The sequence below is a fragment of the Strix uralensis genome, chromosome 22, assembly GCF_047716275.1.
Source record: "Strix uralensis isolate ZFMK-TIS-50842 chromosome 22, bStrUra1, whole genome shotgun sequence".
Classification (NCBI taxonomy): domain Eukaryota; kingdom Metazoa; phylum Chordata; class Aves; order Strigiformes; family Strigidae; genus Strix; species Strix uralensis.
This window is the reverse complement of record NC_133993.1, coordinates 3,440,200-3,456,613: the sequence shown is the minus strand read 5'-3', so window position 1 is coordinate 3,456,613 and position 16,414 is coordinate 3,440,200. Positions and strand designations below refer to the sequence as shown.

The 16,414-nt window shown below is 55.0% G+C and overlaps 1 protein-coding gene across 32 annotated transcripts in view; it reads right to left on the bottom strand.

Annotated features, from left to right (window-relative positions):
* LOC141953550 (hydrocephalus-inducing protein homolog) overlaps window positions 1-16,414 on the bottom strand; it is a 176,786-nt gene that overhangs the window by 43,407 nt on the left and 116,965 nt on the right. For 28 of the 32 annotated variants that reach the window (XM_074892204.1, XM_074892194.1, XM_074892195.1 and 25 more), the window contains 15 exons: window positions 14,118-14,310; window positions 12,027-12,143; window positions 11,132-11,341; window positions 10,139-10,276; window positions 8,280-8,457; window positions 7,636-7,766; window positions 6,842-6,975; window positions 5,657-5,793; window positions 4,922-5,128; window positions 4,683-4,810; window positions 4,372-4,563; window positions 3,830-3,979; window positions 2,506-2,745; window positions 2,119-2,287; window positions 591-761 (listed from right to left, as the gene is read on the bottom strand). In XM_074892204.1, the coding sequence (XP_074748305.1) occupies window positions 591-761; window positions 2,119-2,287; window positions 2,506-2,745; window positions 3,830-3,979; window positions 4,372-4,563; window positions 4,683-4,810; window positions 4,922-5,128; window positions 5,657-5,793; window positions 6,842-6,975; window positions 7,636-7,766; window positions 8,280-8,457; window positions 10,139-10,276; window positions 11,132-11,341; window positions 12,027-12,143; window positions 14,118-14,310 (2,495 nt within the window). Of the gene's footprint in view, window positions 1-590; window positions 762-1,359; window positions 1,621-2,118; window positions 2,288-2,505; window positions 2,746-3,829; window positions 3,980-4,371; window positions 4,564-4,682; window positions 4,811-4,921; window positions 5,129-5,656; window positions 5,794-6,841; window positions 6,976-7,635; window positions 7,767-8,279; window positions 8,458-10,138; window positions 10,277-11,131; window positions 11,342-12,026; window positions 12,144-14,117; window positions 14,311-16,414 lie in introns of those variants that run through there. The other 4 variants (XM_074892188.1, XM_074892212.1, XM_074892200.1 and 1 more) reach the window with 4 other exon arrangements.

Genomic DNA, 16,414 nt, shown 5'->3' with positions numbered 1-16,414 from the left:
GGGACAGGCTCTAGAAAATCCCCAGACAGGATTTCAAAGTTTCAAGGACAGTCAGAAATCAAGTGCCCCTTTAGGGGAGACTGTGAGGGAGGTAGCTGAGCATGGCTAGAAGCGTTGTCCTCTAGAGCCAGGAGGATCACCTCCACCTCACAACCAGCTGAGCATTTTGTCCCTCGTGGTGACCTCAACCTTGGGCCAGGACATTGTTTTGAGCCCTGTCCCGCCACCACTCAGAGCGTTCGCCAGCCTGTGCTGGCCGGCGCTGCCTCAGGCAACGTCTGGGCACGGTCTGGGGGTCAGCGTGGGCGAGGGACTGCTCCCATGAGGCTACAGGGGCACTAGGCACTGTGCTCCCACGAAGCAATGGGGACATGGCCACCCTGTGTGGGGGAACGATAGCCTAGCTGTGTGGACACAGGGTGAGCCACAGCCCTTGCCCCAGCTGGTGAAGGCCTGGGACCATTTCATGTACCAGCAGAGCTGTGGCTTACCTCGCTTCGCTTCAACTGGTCAACCAAGCACCACGGCCCTCCAGGATGTGTCTCTCCTGCTTCCCCCCTCCTTGCAGCCACGGGCTGTGCCTCACCTACCTGTCAGGGGTGCCCCATGGATGATGATGACAATCCCTCTGCGGTTTCGGGCCGCGCACCCCTCTGCAGAGATATCGATGCCAAGGTGGCGGGCGATGGCCCTATAGACAGGGCTGTCGGCCAGTTCTCCCGCGGCCGCCTTGCTGCTGGCGATGCTCTGCCGATGCTCTGCTGTGCAGAACCAGATAGAACAGTCAGCCTCCTACCTACCTATGATCCTGATCATCCTCCCCATCCCCTCAGATCCTGGGAGAGAAGACTCTGCTGAAACCAACACCACACCGAGGTCTCACCATGCCCCTCCTTTAGGCTTGTGCAGATCAGGGTCTGCCCTAGATGGTCAAGGTGCCTGTTCAGAGTATAGGAAATGGGGGGGCAGAAAGAGGAAAGAACAAGCATTTGGCAATACCTAAAAGGACTGGGCCAAATCTCCCATGCCCTGTCAACATGGTCCTCATGGGAGTTTGGTCCCAGGTCCTGCTGAGTAAGGGGGGGACAGGCAGAACCAGGCATTTTACACCGTCCCAAGGGAGAGGCTCCATTTGTGGATCAAGCGATTATCCAAAAGCTGGATGCTTTAGGAATATTACACCAGGAGATGTATCTGGGCTCTGAATTCACCATAACAGCATTTGCAAAGAGCTCCCACCTTTGCCCTTAGGAGGTCACCAAAAGCCATCTCGGCTTGCAGTGTCACGCAGGACCGAGAGCGCGCTGCCCTGCCTAGGAAAGGGAACAGCATCAGCCTGATCCCAGCAGCTCCCGGGGGAAAAGGTGCTCATTTGGCAAAACTGGGGAGAACCTCTCTGGCCTCTCACTTGTCCCTGCCCTGTCTGCAACATTACCCATCTCCTGTCTTTTCTCAACACCTTCCTCCCCCTCTGCATTCAGACTGAGTCCACCTTGTTGGACTGGCTTTCATCAAAGATGGAGGAGGAAACGAATGAGCTCTGGGATGAGACGGCGTGAATGATCCCAGCAGAGGACTTTCTTCCTTGATCTGACAGAGACTGGACATCTTCAAAGTTTGCTGAGGAGGAAGGACACGGGGAGGGGAAAAAAGGGTGGACATGGCCAGGCAATTGCCATTTGCCACTTTGCACGGCCACATGCAAAAGATGGAAAGTTTCCCAAGGAGAAGCCTGTCCAGGTGTCTCTGCCCTCGGGGGGATTTTGAGTTTGTGCTTTTGGTGCTGGGAAGGAGCAAATATAAGATAGCTGGTGGTATTAGACCTGGTCCTGCTGGCTGAAGAACTCATCCAATCCTATTTTTTGTGGTTAGGGGACACAAGGGGACAACATGATTATTTCCCCGGTCCATGGCAGGCAGATATGAGCTTGCTCTGGCTGCACTCAGGGCTGGTAGGGGATGCGTGTTACAAGCCACAGACTTTCACGCTGGAATTCCTCCTCCAAGCTGAGGAATGGGTGGCTGCTGAAAGCCTGGGCTTCCCACGGAGAGCTCGGGGTGTGGGGGCTGGACTCCCCGCTGTGTCCACACTCAGGACAGCCAATGCCAAACCCTCACCGTTGTCCTGGCCTGCTGGTTCCCCAGTCTTGGAATTTGTCTGCTGATCCTGCATCCTCTTCTGGTCCTGATAGTACTCCAGCACCTCTGGGGGCAGCTTCTCACCCGGGGCACGTGGAGGCAGCAATAAGGTGTTGTGGTAATCGTAGTCTTTAAGCATCTGCAGGATCTGTGCATGTAGGGAAGAGAAGCCATATGCAGGACGTGTTTCTAACAACACGGACTATCCAAGCCCCTCCACAGTCTGCCAGCAGAGCTGCCTAACCCTGAAATGCCACCAGGCTTTGCCCTGGGGACTGTCTCCATCTCCCTGGCACGAACCCGGGAATGCTGGAGCACTGTGAAGCTACAGGATCGTGCACATGGGGACCAGACCTTCTCTCTCACCTGCTCCTCAGCAAGGTACTGCTGGTCGAACTCCAGCGAGTAAAACTCGATGGGGAACTCGCATGGGTTCTTCACCACCACCGTCCCCTCTGCTCCACAGCTGTACGGCAGCAACGGTCCCAGCTCGAGCACTGGAGGGCTGAACTCCAGCTGTGGCTCCAGCCCACGCCCCGAGACCTGCAGCTGGAGGTGCTGGCTGCTCTGGAAAATGTTAATCTTCAGCTCACTTCTGTAGGACTTCTGAAAAGAGAAGCACAGAAAGCTCCTCCATGAAGTCCCAGGTGACAGGGCCTCAAATTCAAACCCTTGCCCCAGGGCAGGGGTGTCACCAGTACCTCTAAGGGGAATGGAAAACAGATATTTACTTCCAGCAGGGCTACAGCATCTGCATGCTGGCTCTGAGTAACTGGGATGGATCCTGGTGTGAAGTGTAACTGGATATTTGGGTGTCAGACGAATCTAAAATGCACTATCAGATGTTTTCACCCAGTCACGAGGGAGTGTGATGCTCATGAGAAAGGTCCTCAGGGTTATGTTGCCCAGACACAGTCCTGGCACTGCTACATCGGGCAAATATCAGCTCGATGAATGAGGCAGATGAGCTCGCACTGGCTAGAAATAAGGGTCGCCTTCTCTGCTCAGTGTTTGGCTCTGGTCAAAGCCAGACACAAGATGGTTACACCTCTACAGCAATTAGAACATCCCTGGGACTGTTCCCAGGCACGGAAGCACTTGTGTCCATCCTGTGACCCACTGCCGGTTTCCAAGTCACAGTGGCCACAGGCAAACTGCCTTTGGGAACGCCCCATCATTTCAGCTGACTCCCAGACTGCCTGGGAACATGCAGGCAGGCTGGGCCAGAGCCACAGGGACTGTTGGCAGCACACCACTCCAGGTGACTGTCCTGCTGTGCCCAGGAAGGTGCCTGGTGGCTGTTTTGTCTGCTGGTACCAGCAGCAGGACTTGCCTAGATTGGCCCTTCCAGGGTTATCCCCTGCGAGCGCGCCAGCTGCTCTGCACCAGGGCGTTGCAGCCTCAAACAGGCCTGTGCAAGGGGGGAGATGAGGGCAAACAGGCAGATTTCCCCCCATGCGCCAAGAGGCAGCCACCCCACCGTGCCCTGATGCTCTCTGAGCAAGCTCCCCAGGGGGATTTCAAAGCCCCTCTCAGAAGAGTGTGCTGCAGGGGAAACTGAGGCACAGTGGGCACGGGGCTGGCAGAAAGCTCTCTGTGGAGGCAGACGCCGTCTCCTCCTCCCTGTGCTGGGCTCTCGTTACCACACTGCCCTGCCAGACCTCTTGGGGGTGACACTCGCCCATCTCACCTCTTCTGTGGGTGAAAACCTGACTCGCACGTTGCAGCGCTGTCCTGGAGCGAGGGCTCCAGCCGAGGGCAGCACCTCGAAGACACAGGGCTGGGCCTTCAACTTCTGGGGCACCTTCCGACGCATCCTCGCTGGCCAATGTCTGTCCACCTGAGCACAAAAACCAATTGTGTGAGGTCTCCTTGGTCTGCGAGGACAGACCCTCGGTTCCTGCAGTGCTCTGAGACACCTTCACGGTGCTGAGGGCACCCACAGCCAAACCAGCCGTGGCCACCCCTGGCCTAGAACTGGAGGGAAAAGAGGCAGGGCAGGCAGATGGGGAGGCACCATCCTCAGAAGAGGAGGCACAGGAGAAGGTGGCAGAGAATTGAAGCACCAGCTAATGCACAGGTCCAGGTGAGCCAGCCTTGCTCTGTACCCTCCACAGCTTCCTCAGACGAGCTGTAGCCCAAGTGCTCACGCAGCTACAGGGGCAGAAAGGGCAAGAGAGGCAAAGAAAACCCAACCGAGAAGTTACGTGTTACACATTGTCTGTGCTTTACCTTCTTAACAGGCTCATTGATAGTGATGAGCCAGTTACAGGGGACCTGGAGCTGATTGTGGAGCTGGACAGTTTCTTCCTGGCACTGCCCACACTGGAGAGTGGAGAACTCCAGTCTGTCCCTGGAGACGCAGAGGGATGGCATGGCCACGCTGGCATGGAGGCGGACGTGGAACGTGGGGCCTCCTGCTACCTAGGGAAGGACAGAGCATCCAGCTGAGAGCCCCGGTGACATCTGCTGCTGTCCCCGACCTGCCACCTGCCCCGAGAGGTGCACGGGCACAGCGGGGTGAGGAAGCACGCCGTAGGTACCTTGATGGGCAGGAGCACGTCCACCTCTCCCAGTGGCAGGTTGGCCCTCTGTGGGTCGAAGCGCACTTCAAACGTCTCGGTCTCGCAGTAGAGCAGGTGCTTCACGTGGTCCAGCTCCACACTGAAACCTTGAACAGATGAAAATAAAGCAGCTGAGATACACAATCGACATGAACATGTCACAAGCACATTAAGGCCTTATGTCCTGGCTGGCAGCTCTGTGAAGGACCCCTTTGTACCTGTGGAGAAGACTGCCACTCCTTCTCCCTTGTCACCGCACAAGGAGAAAGGGTTTTCACAGCCAGAATCCAAGACCCACATGGTAAAAAGGAAACATCTCAGTTGAGGAGCTCCAGCCATTCCTTCACTAGGCATCCCAGGGAAGGATGCACAGACCTCTCCAAAGGAGAATTTCCAACTAAGATTCCCCCATGCCATGGTGCTCCCTGAAAAACAATTTAGAGGAGGCACCTGATCACCCTTCAGACACGGCGAGTCACCGTTTGCTGGTACTGCAGCCTTATGTCAAGGCCTGTTTTGGAAGCCTATTTTGATCAACAGAGGGCCTCACAGGCTGTCTTCTCAATAAAGGCTGAACAGAAGTGCTATGGCATTATGAACTTTAAACAAAGCACTTCCAAACCACAAAGCGTCCATCTGTCTGCAACACAAGCCCATGGAGTGCCCATCAGATGATGCTCATGGTAGCCAAGAGCAGAAGATGCTGAGAGTGACCAAGGTGATCAGCCCATCGAGCCCCTGCAGGGAAGTGTTAGGGCAGGCACAGGCAGGCCGGGTCTCTGAGCACTGCTGGCCAGGAGAACTCAGGCTCTAAAGCACCAGGCAGAGGGTCCCAAGGAGGAAAAAGTTATACATACAAGCACTCAAAAAAACTCCCCATGTCCAGTGGCTTAAGCTAATCTGTCAGAGACAGCTGCTTCAAGCCCACGTGAAGTCTCTCCAGCACTGGTTACCTGTGTCACGCAGGACCCGTCTATCAGCGTGGAAGGACACAGGGAACTGCCCGGTGTTGGTGATCCTCACGACGTGCGTGGGGGTGCTACCAAGAATGATGTAGCCAAAGTCCAGGAGGTACTCGGGCAGCTCAGCTCTGAAAGGAGGAGTAAGGACAGTCCTTAAACCACAGCCTGGCTACATTTCCAAGAGCATGGATGATGCAAATAAAGTGAGTATTTCTGGATTCACTGCTGTGAAAACTCAACTCAAGCCCATGAAACCCAAGGCCTGACCACCACCTGGTAATAAGACTTTGGTAAGTCACGAGGAGCACAGGACCTAGGTTTTATCAGCTACCAGTGGGACCTTAAAATAAAACTAGTTTAAAATGGATACTGGTCACAGCTCCTCTGCTGTGGAAAGCCACTGTAGATAAGTCCAGTGGACCTCCACTGGTCTCAATGAAACTGCTAAGCCTGGTGTACAGCCCCAGCCTGAAACTGCTTCAGGACCTTGTCATAAGATTCGCCTGCACAGGAAATCTTCACTGCTCTGCAACCAGATCTGTCCCCAAAGCAGCACTGACAGATGCAGTAATCAACAACTACAAGATTCACAGGAGGGTCCTTTTCCAGAGCAATCACACTCGGGAAAGCACATACGTGATCTGTTTTGCAGAGCATCTTCCTGAACTGGAGCCTACCGTGCCCGTGCCTCCTCATGAAGGAGCAGAGGGAAGGTACCGAGGTAAGCCCTGCAGTCCCACCAGCATCCCAGCCACCTGATTTAGGGTTTGTCAAGGGTGTGTCAACCTCTGCAGTTTCCTACTCTTTTTGCTCAGTGTGGTCTGTTAGCTGGAACAAAGATGCCAGCTTTGAGTTGCCTCTTTCAGAGCTGGTCAGCAGGGATGGTGTTAGTGCTCTCTGGAAGGGCTTGATGCTCTGCACTGGACCCCCTCAGCCCTAAGAACAAGACCCAGAGCCTGTGGGGAGCTGAGCACCTCCAAAGCTCAGGGTGGCTCTGTGGAAGTGAGGACACTCAGCTGCTCACAGGGAGCATGTCAAAGCTACCAGGATCAGGCCCTTTCTGAAGTCCCCACTATCCCCAGCTCTGCAGACACAAGGAGCTCTCAGGAGCAGGGGTGCACTGCTGGGTGTTACCCTCAGGGCACCTGGAGATAGGGTACAGGAGGCCCTACTAACTTGAGAAGCCTCCGACGAGCGTGCTGGTCAAAGGCAGTGGCCTCTGGGGGACCAGAGGTGAGAGCTTTCTGCTGCTCCAGGGCGTGTTCCTCTATCAGCATCTGCTCCATCTGCATCTGCAGCCGAGGGTCCAGCTGAGGGAAGGAAAGGCAACGGCTGGTTAGCAATGGTCCTTCCCAAGGCTCCCCCCTGCTCGTGTTGAGAGGGGCGATGGGGTCCTTCTGTCTCGCTGCTCAGTGTCTGTGACACCTCCTGCTCTCTTAGTCAGGGCCTCATCTCAAGGGCAATGAACTCCAGCATCTTCACTGTTACAAAAGCTGATCTGGCCAGACAAACAGACAGACAAGCCAGGAACCTTCCAGAGCTCCAAGTCTTTGCCTGCCCCCAGCCAGTGCCAAAGCAGCTCGAACAAAAGCTCTCTTGTAAAGGGAGCCACGATAACGCTGCTGTCTCTTAGAGATCAGCCCTGGCAGCACAGTCCCAGGGCACAGTCAGGCTGCTGCTATTAAGCTCTGTAAACCTGGCAGGGCTTGGGTGGTGAGCAGCAAATACCACAGTGGTGACCTACATCTCCATCATGAAGTACCATAAATTCATCACTTGAGCAGGGTCTTCAGGATCTCTCCCTGGGGCAGCCCTGGGGGCAACGCTGAGCTGATGCAGGATCATGGGGAGGTTGGGCAGGGAGGTCCCAAGTGCCAGCAGGGCACCAGGAAGCCTGCTGTGGGCTGCAAGGGACCAAATGACACCGGGGGAGGGTGGCACGCGTCAAACGGGGCAGCAGCCATTCTCACCACGGCGTCCAAGGGATCTGGGGGTGGCTCCGCGGCCACAGCCTCCCCCAGAACAACTGCTTCCTCTCTCTGGCTGTCTTCTTCCATCTTTTCTATCACCTCCTTGAGGACCTTCTCATATTTTTCATTTCCTGAAGGAAGAAAACATGCACAAACAGAAGCGTGGCACAGCGCCATTCCCATTTAAGCTGGGAAGCCCCACTGCCCCAACTCTGGCCTCTCCCAGAAACACCCTTCTCAAGCAATGTATGGAAAGTAGATGCTGCTTTTCCTCTATCAACCCTGATGTTCATTCCCACCCATCTTCCTCCCCACATAGGAGCATCTCATCCCCTGCAATGTGATGCAAACCCAACCCTGCCAAAATCCCTGCCAGCCCGTGCTCAGCTTTCCCGAGCATTTCTGTCCAGCCACCACCTTCCCAGGACTCCAACACATGCGGGCAAGCTCTGCAGGATGGTTCCTGGGGCAAAGCCCACGTGGGCTCATCTGCCAGAGCCTCAGGAAGCAACCAGGGGGTGAGTGTTGGTCTGACAGCCCTGAAACCTCCAGGCTTGGTGGAGGCAGGTGTGAGCTGCCCTACGGGCATCTGACATGGGGGAGAAACAGGGGACCCTCCTGGGGAGCAGACAGGCCGTGCTCACCTTTGATGTTCCTGGGCAGGTCCAAGTAGATCCTGGGAAAGCTCCCCTCTCCTTTCAGGGAGATTTCTTCTGGTTCCAGGTGACCCACTTGGATCTGGAAAGTCCTGCAGAAGGCTCCAGGCACTCCTGGCAGGTAATAGACTTTCAGCACTTGCTCCTGGCCAGGTCCAACATAACCCTGCAGGGTGTGGGAGAAGAGGGAAGGAATGCACCAAAGAGGGTTTGGTGGAGGGATGGCTCAGATGACAGACACGCTGAGAAGAGAAGGCAGGTTCTCATATACAAGAAAGTATCAGACAACATTGCCTTCTAGCTTTCTTGTACCCAGAAGCTGAAGTCTCCTACACCAGGTCCTTCAGAGGGCTCGTAGGGATGCATTCCCCAAGGACAGACCCACAGACCGCCCCTTGCTCAGCAGGAGCACAGCTCTGCCCCTAACGGTGTTTACCCTCTGCTAGCAAGAGCCAGACTAAAGAAATAAAAGCTCTTTTACCAGCCACCATGCAAAATAAGTGAAGTGCCCACACTCTCAGCATGGCCAGCAGCTCCTGCCACAGCACATCAGCTGTTCCCAGGCTGGTGTTGAAGGTCCTGACCCCTTATAATGATCCCAACCAAACACCTCCTGCCTGTGTGGTTACACTGGGGGTGCGTGAGCCTATCCAGACTCACGGTGACCTGCAAACATGCATCTCTGGAAAGGCAGGAGCAGAGACTAGGACGAGATCTAGGGAAGGTGTTGCCAGGAAGGGCACCTCCTCTCCGGGCTTCCAGAAAGGCTGCCCGAGCCCCAGGCTAGGCTCCCGCCAGCCAGGCTGAGAGCAAATGCAAGCAGACAGCAACACAGCCCTGGGTGAGGGACACAGCCACAGCTTTCCTTGGCTCGCCCTCTGCACGCTGGGCTGGACCCTCAGCTCCCCAATCCCCTTCACGCTGCAGGGAGAAGCTGCTGACCTGGACAGATCCTGCCGCTTGGTCCCTCCTGAGCCCCTGGTGCAGCGCAGAACACAGCTGCAGCGAAAGCCAGCCCTGCCAAGCTGCCAACGCTAATGGGGCTGTTACAGCAACTGACTGCGCGGGTCTGAGCAGAGCTGGGTCTTTGGAAGCTCGCAGCAAGAGGGCATCAGTGTGTCACCCCTTGTAGGAGACAGGCATGAGGAAATGTGAACACCTTTGGCTTCCTCCTCCCACTGCAAAAAGGGACTAGACAGGAATGCTGCTCCAGCCCAAAGACAGCCACACAGGACTGAGAAGTTGGATGGTGGGATGCTGCAAACTCCTCTCCTCACTGTTCCAGCCCTGCTCCTGCCTGGCCCCCTCACTGCCCCACAAAGCTGCTGCGGAGCAGCAAAGCTGGGGGAGGGGGGGACCGGTACAGGGGCTGCTACAATTTCTGGCAAAGCAGCTTCATGCCCAAGTGAGAGCATTTCAGTCCCGCTCAGTGCTGGCAGGGGGATGACAGGTGTGCTACAGGCAGGGACAAGGAGTAAGCCCTGTCTGATCACACACCCTGGGCAAGGTGACCCTCAGCAGAGCCAGCACAGTGTGGCCCCAGTGCCCGCACAGCCGGACACAGCAGTTGGGGTCCCCAGAGCCACCGAAGCGCTGGTGCCTCCGGCCGGTGGCTGCTGGGTGACAGCAGGGTCACCCGCCGGCAAAGGCCGTGAAGGGAGTCGATTAGGACCGCGCTTGCTTGACCCTCCCTGTCCCCAGCAGCAGCTGCTTACAGCCCTGTCTCTCCTGTCTGCTTTTGTGGGTTGTTTTCTTTTTTTTTAATTTTGTTTTTTTCCCCTACAACCCCCTCCTGGGCAGCCTGACCCAGAGCCAGGGTCAATCACTCGCACCACCTCCGTACTCACCGTGCTGGGCAGGACCAGGGGCACGCCGGGCAGAGGGCTGTCTGCAGTGCCTGCGCTGGGCCTGAGCGCCACGTAGGTGAATCCCATCTTGCCGCTGTTCTGCAGGGTGACCTCTGCTTCGGTGACTTTGTTAAACAGCTGAAGAGAGGACAGAGGAGTGGGAAGCTGAAGGCACTGGCCTGATACTGGGAACCTCCTTCTGCTTTCACTGGGATGCGAGCAAATGAACTCAACACAGGAGAAAAGCAGAGGCAGAGGAGGTACGGGCACTTGAGTCTCCCAGGTTAACTGGGGGAAGCCACCGCCACAGGGCACCCCTTAGCCCTACACAGGAACAGATACTGATGGCGGCATGCAGAGGGGCAGTGCCAACCACAGAGAGCAGTCATAAGGAAACCAAGGAGGAGACAAGCTCTCTGCACCTCATGGTGTCATCTCACACCCAGCTGGAACAAAGGAGGTGGCATCAAGACATTGCAGAAGAAAAAACACCTGCAGTGACAGCAAAATGGGAGACAGGGCAACAGCTGGAAATGTCTGTGGGGTTTTTAACCAAAAAGAAGTGGGGATTATTCTAGGACATTCTCTCCAGTTACAGTGACTGGGAAGCCCAAGTTAACTTCCTCCCTGGTTTATTTTGCCGATTAATCAAGAACATTAAAAGAGAGCACCTCCTTGGACCTCAGGCTTTAGGAGCGGCTCAGCAGATGGATGTCTTGGGGCACGTCCCTCTGGAGATCACCACTGGGAACCTGCCTGCCCCAGGAGGCAGCGTTAGTTACCTTGAGGAGGAGGAATTCCCAGCTGGAGGGGGGTGGAGATGGCCATTAAAAACCAGCTTGGATGCAGGACATATCACTCCAAGGTCGTACTTCCAAGCCATAGAGCCAACAAAGTAGTTGAGAAGGGGAGAGAGCCCTAGCCCTAGGTGGGCAGCAACCCACCGGTGATGGTTTCACAACAAGGACCTCTGCCAAGAGAAGCGTGCGGTACCTGCAGCCCGCAGTCGATCTCCGTGACGTCTAGGAGGTAGCTGATGAGCGAAGCCTCCCCACTCAGCGCGATCTCGTAGGTCGGGCCTCCCTCCACCCTGCACAGCGCCATGACGTGGGCGACGATATTTGTGTGGCCAAAGAAGGTGAACATGACCCGCTGGCTCTCGCCTGGCTGCAGCACACCGTAGTGCGGCAGGACATCGAAAACCTGGAGGTAGGCAAGGAGAGGTCAAGATGTCGAGCATGGAAATTGATGCAGAAGAGCAGCCACGGCTTGGAGCGAAGTACAGACATGGCTGGAGGGGGCTCTTCCTCAAACACAGGCAAAATCACCCTAATCTCATCCTGTATCCATTCCACCTACCAGTGGAGGGGCCACGGGAAAAATCTTCTCCCATACTCACTCATTAACGCATAAATTAATACACTACATATTAAAGTAATTTGGGATTTCTCCTGGTAGCAAGAAATTCTCTTCACTGCAGAACTTGCCTTTAAAAGCACCTTTTACTGCCTTAAGAAAAACACAGTACTCGGAGATGAAAGCCCTTAGAGCTGGGAGGGAGGACTCCAGCCCAGCTCATCTGACTCCTGATGCTTTTCGCTCTCTCCAATTTGCATGCTGCTCTCTCTCAAGATGCTACAGCAAAAGCTACTGCAGAAATTTCCTGTTGACCCCTTGATTAGCAACAAGATGAATAATGCCCTCCATAGCTGCTGCACAGGTCAACCCTACGACATGTCCTGCGTGGCCTCTCCAGTGACCAGTTGCTTCAGCAGTGCTGTGCGATGGGCTTGGAGGGACGTGAGGCCACTCTGCGAGCAGCATCGAGGGCCACCAGTGGGGGGGCTACATAACTGCTTGCCACACTGGAAACGTGATTCCCACTTACCTCTTCCATTCCCAAGGTGACGGGCTCTGTCTCCACAAACTGCATCAGTTTGTTGATCCCCACCAGGCTCTGAGTCTCCACAGCACCTTCCAGCTCCGCAGCAGTGGATGGCAGCAGCTGGAAAACAAGCACCATGGGCTGCAGTGAGAACCTGGCTGGTCTGGGTGAGACCACTCTGCTGCAGGCTCCACCACCTCATCCAGCCAGGAGCAGCTGAGATGGGACCTGGGTGCAAATCAAGTACGGGTACGTCCATGCCATCCATTGAGTGTGGGTCCAAGCCCACCCACAGGTGAGACACGGGCTCCATCTGCACTTCCTACACGCCAGCTTGCATGGGCAAGCTGAGTGCACCCAGCCCTCAGTCCTGGCAGAGATCTCAAGGGCATTTTGCACCTTTGTGCCAGCCCAGCTTCGCTCACTCCTGCCCAGGGAATGTGCCCAGAACCCCATGCCTCAACAGGTTAGGTTCTTCATGACAAAAACAGGAACACAGCTGCAAGTGAGAAGTATCAAAACCAGGAAAATAAGGGCTTAGCACAACTATCCCATTTCAGAGAGTGCTTAGGTTTCATCTCGTGCACCCATCAGTGCTGGAGAGCTGAGGATCTCCACCAGATCATTCTCTTGAACGACACCTTCCTGAAGAAGGCAGCCGAGATGTTCTTCTGTCTTGCAGCAGTTGAGAGCTGGTGTTTGACCTCAGAGGTGCCATCTTTCAAAAGGAACCTCGTCCCTGGGCTTCTGACCCCTATTTAATAAGCGAGGGCTTTGTGAGTGCTTTTGAAATGTAGCAATACCTGCTTCTTCAGTAACGTGAAGAAGTGCTTTGTGCTGGGGCCTTGGCATCAGCAGAATCTGCAAGAATATTTATGGGACGCCTTTACACCTAATCAGAGGCTACATCTCCCTGGTAGATGAAGCTCAGAATCAGAAGATTCAATGCTCTTTCTCTCGTCTCCACATTTTCAAGCCTAGCAAAGCTTTCCCAAGCGCCGGTTCCCAAAGATTCTAACCCGTATCTTTCCTAGGCCTGTGGTCTCCCACCTCCCCAGGGAGGTTATGTGGATATTAACAGTTGGACTAGATGATCTTCAAGGTCCTTTTCCAACCTAGATGATTCTGTGATTCTGTGATATTGCCTTGATACAGTGACACAAGCAGAAGATGAAGCTGCAATCCAGACATATCCTTTGAAGCACTTTTGGATCCTACTTAGCCATATCTACTTGAATTTCTCTGGTTTATTTCTACATACATGGCAACAAAGCAGGAAATAAAGGTGATTCCACGCTTCTATCCGAAAACATTCAGCCACACTATTCTTTATGTCTACAGGGTATCATTTCTCCTGATTCAGAAAAAAAGTGCAGTTATAATGTTAAAATGACCGATATTTGGATGTGAGCAAGTGCAACCCCTCTCCTTAAACTTAATGCCAACGCCAGTGCTTTCAGAACTTCCCATGCTTTCCTGCATCCTTTTCTATTGCCCCAGGAGCAGCCTCTGCCCCACACAATGCAGAACAAGGCGCCAGTTCCCACTAGCATGGACGTCAAGCCCCAAAGCACCAAGGTTCACCAGGACGGTCAGCACACCAAAGGCCATTTTCCATGCCAGGAGGAAGAGACAATGACTTTGCAAAGTCTCGTTTTATCAAAGAGAGCTCTATGGCCATCCCTGCAATGCTGCAGGTCTCGGGTGAAGGCAGAGACATAAAAACAGGCGGCTCCAGCTGGGGGTGAGAAGGTGGTACATGGAGATCACAGTACTTGGCACAGCTTGATACGGGGAGGAAACTGGAAGCCTTCACATCATGATGCAGATAAAAGCCTCATCTTACAGTGTGAAAACAAGCCAAAAAAACCCAAACTCAGCATAGCTCCGTAGGATCTGAGTGGGCTTCTCCAAGCAAAACTACCTGATTTCTCCCTCCCCAGAAGCCCCGTGTCCAGCCACTGGCCCTGCTGCCCAGCCCGCCCTCAGGGCACATGACAGCAGGGCAGCAAATAGGGGGATTGGCACAAGCATGGCTTTTTGGTGGCAAGCTGGGGGAGGCAACGCAAGCGGTAGGTGTACAAGAAAATCTACCTTTGCTTCCAGAGAGTCATCTGCATCTGCTGGCTCTTGGGCAGGATCCCCTGCGGCTCCCAGGGCTTTGGCTGGCTCCTCCACACCTCCATCCCTGCAGCTGCTCCCTGCAGACACTGAGTGCTCCGACCAGGCTCCCTCCTCCTTTGGTGGTTGGGGTTTGATGAAAAATTTAGATACTGGAAGGCTGAACCTGGAAAATAACATAACTTTGATTGTGGACCTGCAGTGGGAGGGAGGGAAGCCTGCATGAACAGCTCCAGGATGTAGCCCCCGGCTGGGCACTCGTGGTGTGAACTCAGTAACGGGTCTGACCCAGGAGCTCTGAAACCAGGATGGAGCAGGTCAGCATATGGGGCTGCCTAGGGATGACGCTGGTATAGCGGCGGTGCAGGCAGCTGGCAACTGGTTGCAAGGAGAAATGGAAGAGGACACAGGTGAAAGCCCTGTAGGGAGGTAAAAAGCACAGCAGGAAAGGAAGAGACACACAAACTGTGCAAAAAGGTGAGCCTGAGACACAAAGGGGCAGATCCGGACAGCAACAAGCCAGTGCAGACCCACCAGTGCCCTCCCGAAAGCACCCACAGCTGCAGACTGTGCCTCCCCCACCCAGAGGGCCAAAGCGAGAACTTCTGCAGCTCTACCAGGTGCTAATCCGGAATATTTCCCCTGACACCCACCCGCAGCTGCGGGTCAGCACAAGCAAGCAGCAATGCCCTAGGCTTTCTCCCAGCACTGTAAGGCAGGAGCAGGGATGGAGCCCGGAGCCTGCTGTGCCCAGACCCCGACAGAGCCCAGCACTGTGCGGGGGCACCCACGGAGCCCGGCACAGGACACCCCCACACACGCGGGGCAGCGTGGAAAGACACGCTGAGCAACTCCAGGCAGAGACTCACAACTGAACAGCCCGTTGATCCCTGAGGAGCACCGAAGCAGCAGCGACTGGTGCTCTGGGGAAGGAAGCTTTGGTCATTTTTAATCAATACACAGCAAACGCTGATGACAAGGTTCAGCTCCTGCTGTGCCCCCGGTATTCCCTGGTTGTGAAACAACGGCTCCAACCGCACCTCGCGCTGAAAGGGCAGCAGCTCTGCTGAAACAAGGCTATAACCGATGTGGCACTTACCAACGGCACGATCACCTCCCCAGCAGCTTCTAAACACAAACCATTTGAGGACCAATTTGGCAAATGATTCAGCAAAGCAGTTCAACAGCTCATCTTACTGACAGGACGGAGTTGATAGTTTGACCAACACGTGTCAGTAAAAAGTGTTCGGTTTAATATTTTCGAACATTCCCAGTGACTCAGACTACATTTCCTGTTTCAAACTGCAGCAGGTGCTCACAGTAACTCTGTTCACCCTTCTGATGCCCCACGGAGGGACATACTGGAACCATGCCTGCCTGTCACCACGCCTATCTGCACGTGTTCCCGAGGGCAAACGAGGCCCATCTTTTACAGCAATGTTGGTGCTTCATTCCCAGCTGGGAACGCAGTGCCTTTAGCGACGTGCTCCCAAATGAGTATTTGTCTCTAGCTTTGCAGCTCATCATTTAAGGCTGGTTTCCATTTCTGGATTAGAGGCTCTGCGCCTCACAACCCCAAGAGATCCCACCTGTCTTGTCCTTCCTGCAACCACATGCAAGAACAAGGCTCTGCCCAAGCGAGCTGCCCCAAGCAGGGATCGATGAGCAGCAGCGCTGTCACCCCTCCCCAGCCCCCTCTGCCTGCTACTGGGAGCCCATGGGGGACCCCAAAGGCGACCGCAGCACCGTCCACGTGGAAGAGCAAAGCAGGACTGGAGGGGACGAAGGCACGCGCTTGCCCCTGCAGAGCATCGCCCATCTCCAGTCCCACCAGTGCAACCTTCGCTCCTCTCAGCCCAGGCACCTTAACAAGTATTGGGGTGCCCTGAGGGGTGACCCACCTGCTCAACACCTCCAGCAGCCGCTAACTTGGGCATCTGCCTCAGGATGAAATAAATCCACCTCATCTGCAACAACGGTGCCTCCGGGCAGCCTGCAGCTGGACACTGCCTGTCCCTGGTGATAGGGAGATGCCCGCAGCGCAGGGGCAAACACATCCAGGGCCAGGAGCACCTCGAAGCCCTCCAGCTACACACCAGTCCATGCACCAGTTCAGCACATGGGTCTGGCCATTGTCATGGTGATTGTCCCAAAACTGCTAGCTGTGACCCATCCTAGCGAGGAAATGAAAGCGCGGCTCTCAGAGCTGCTTGTGATAAATACTGTAGGTCAAGAACAGCTCCTGAGGAGAGGTAAACCCCTAAGATGCA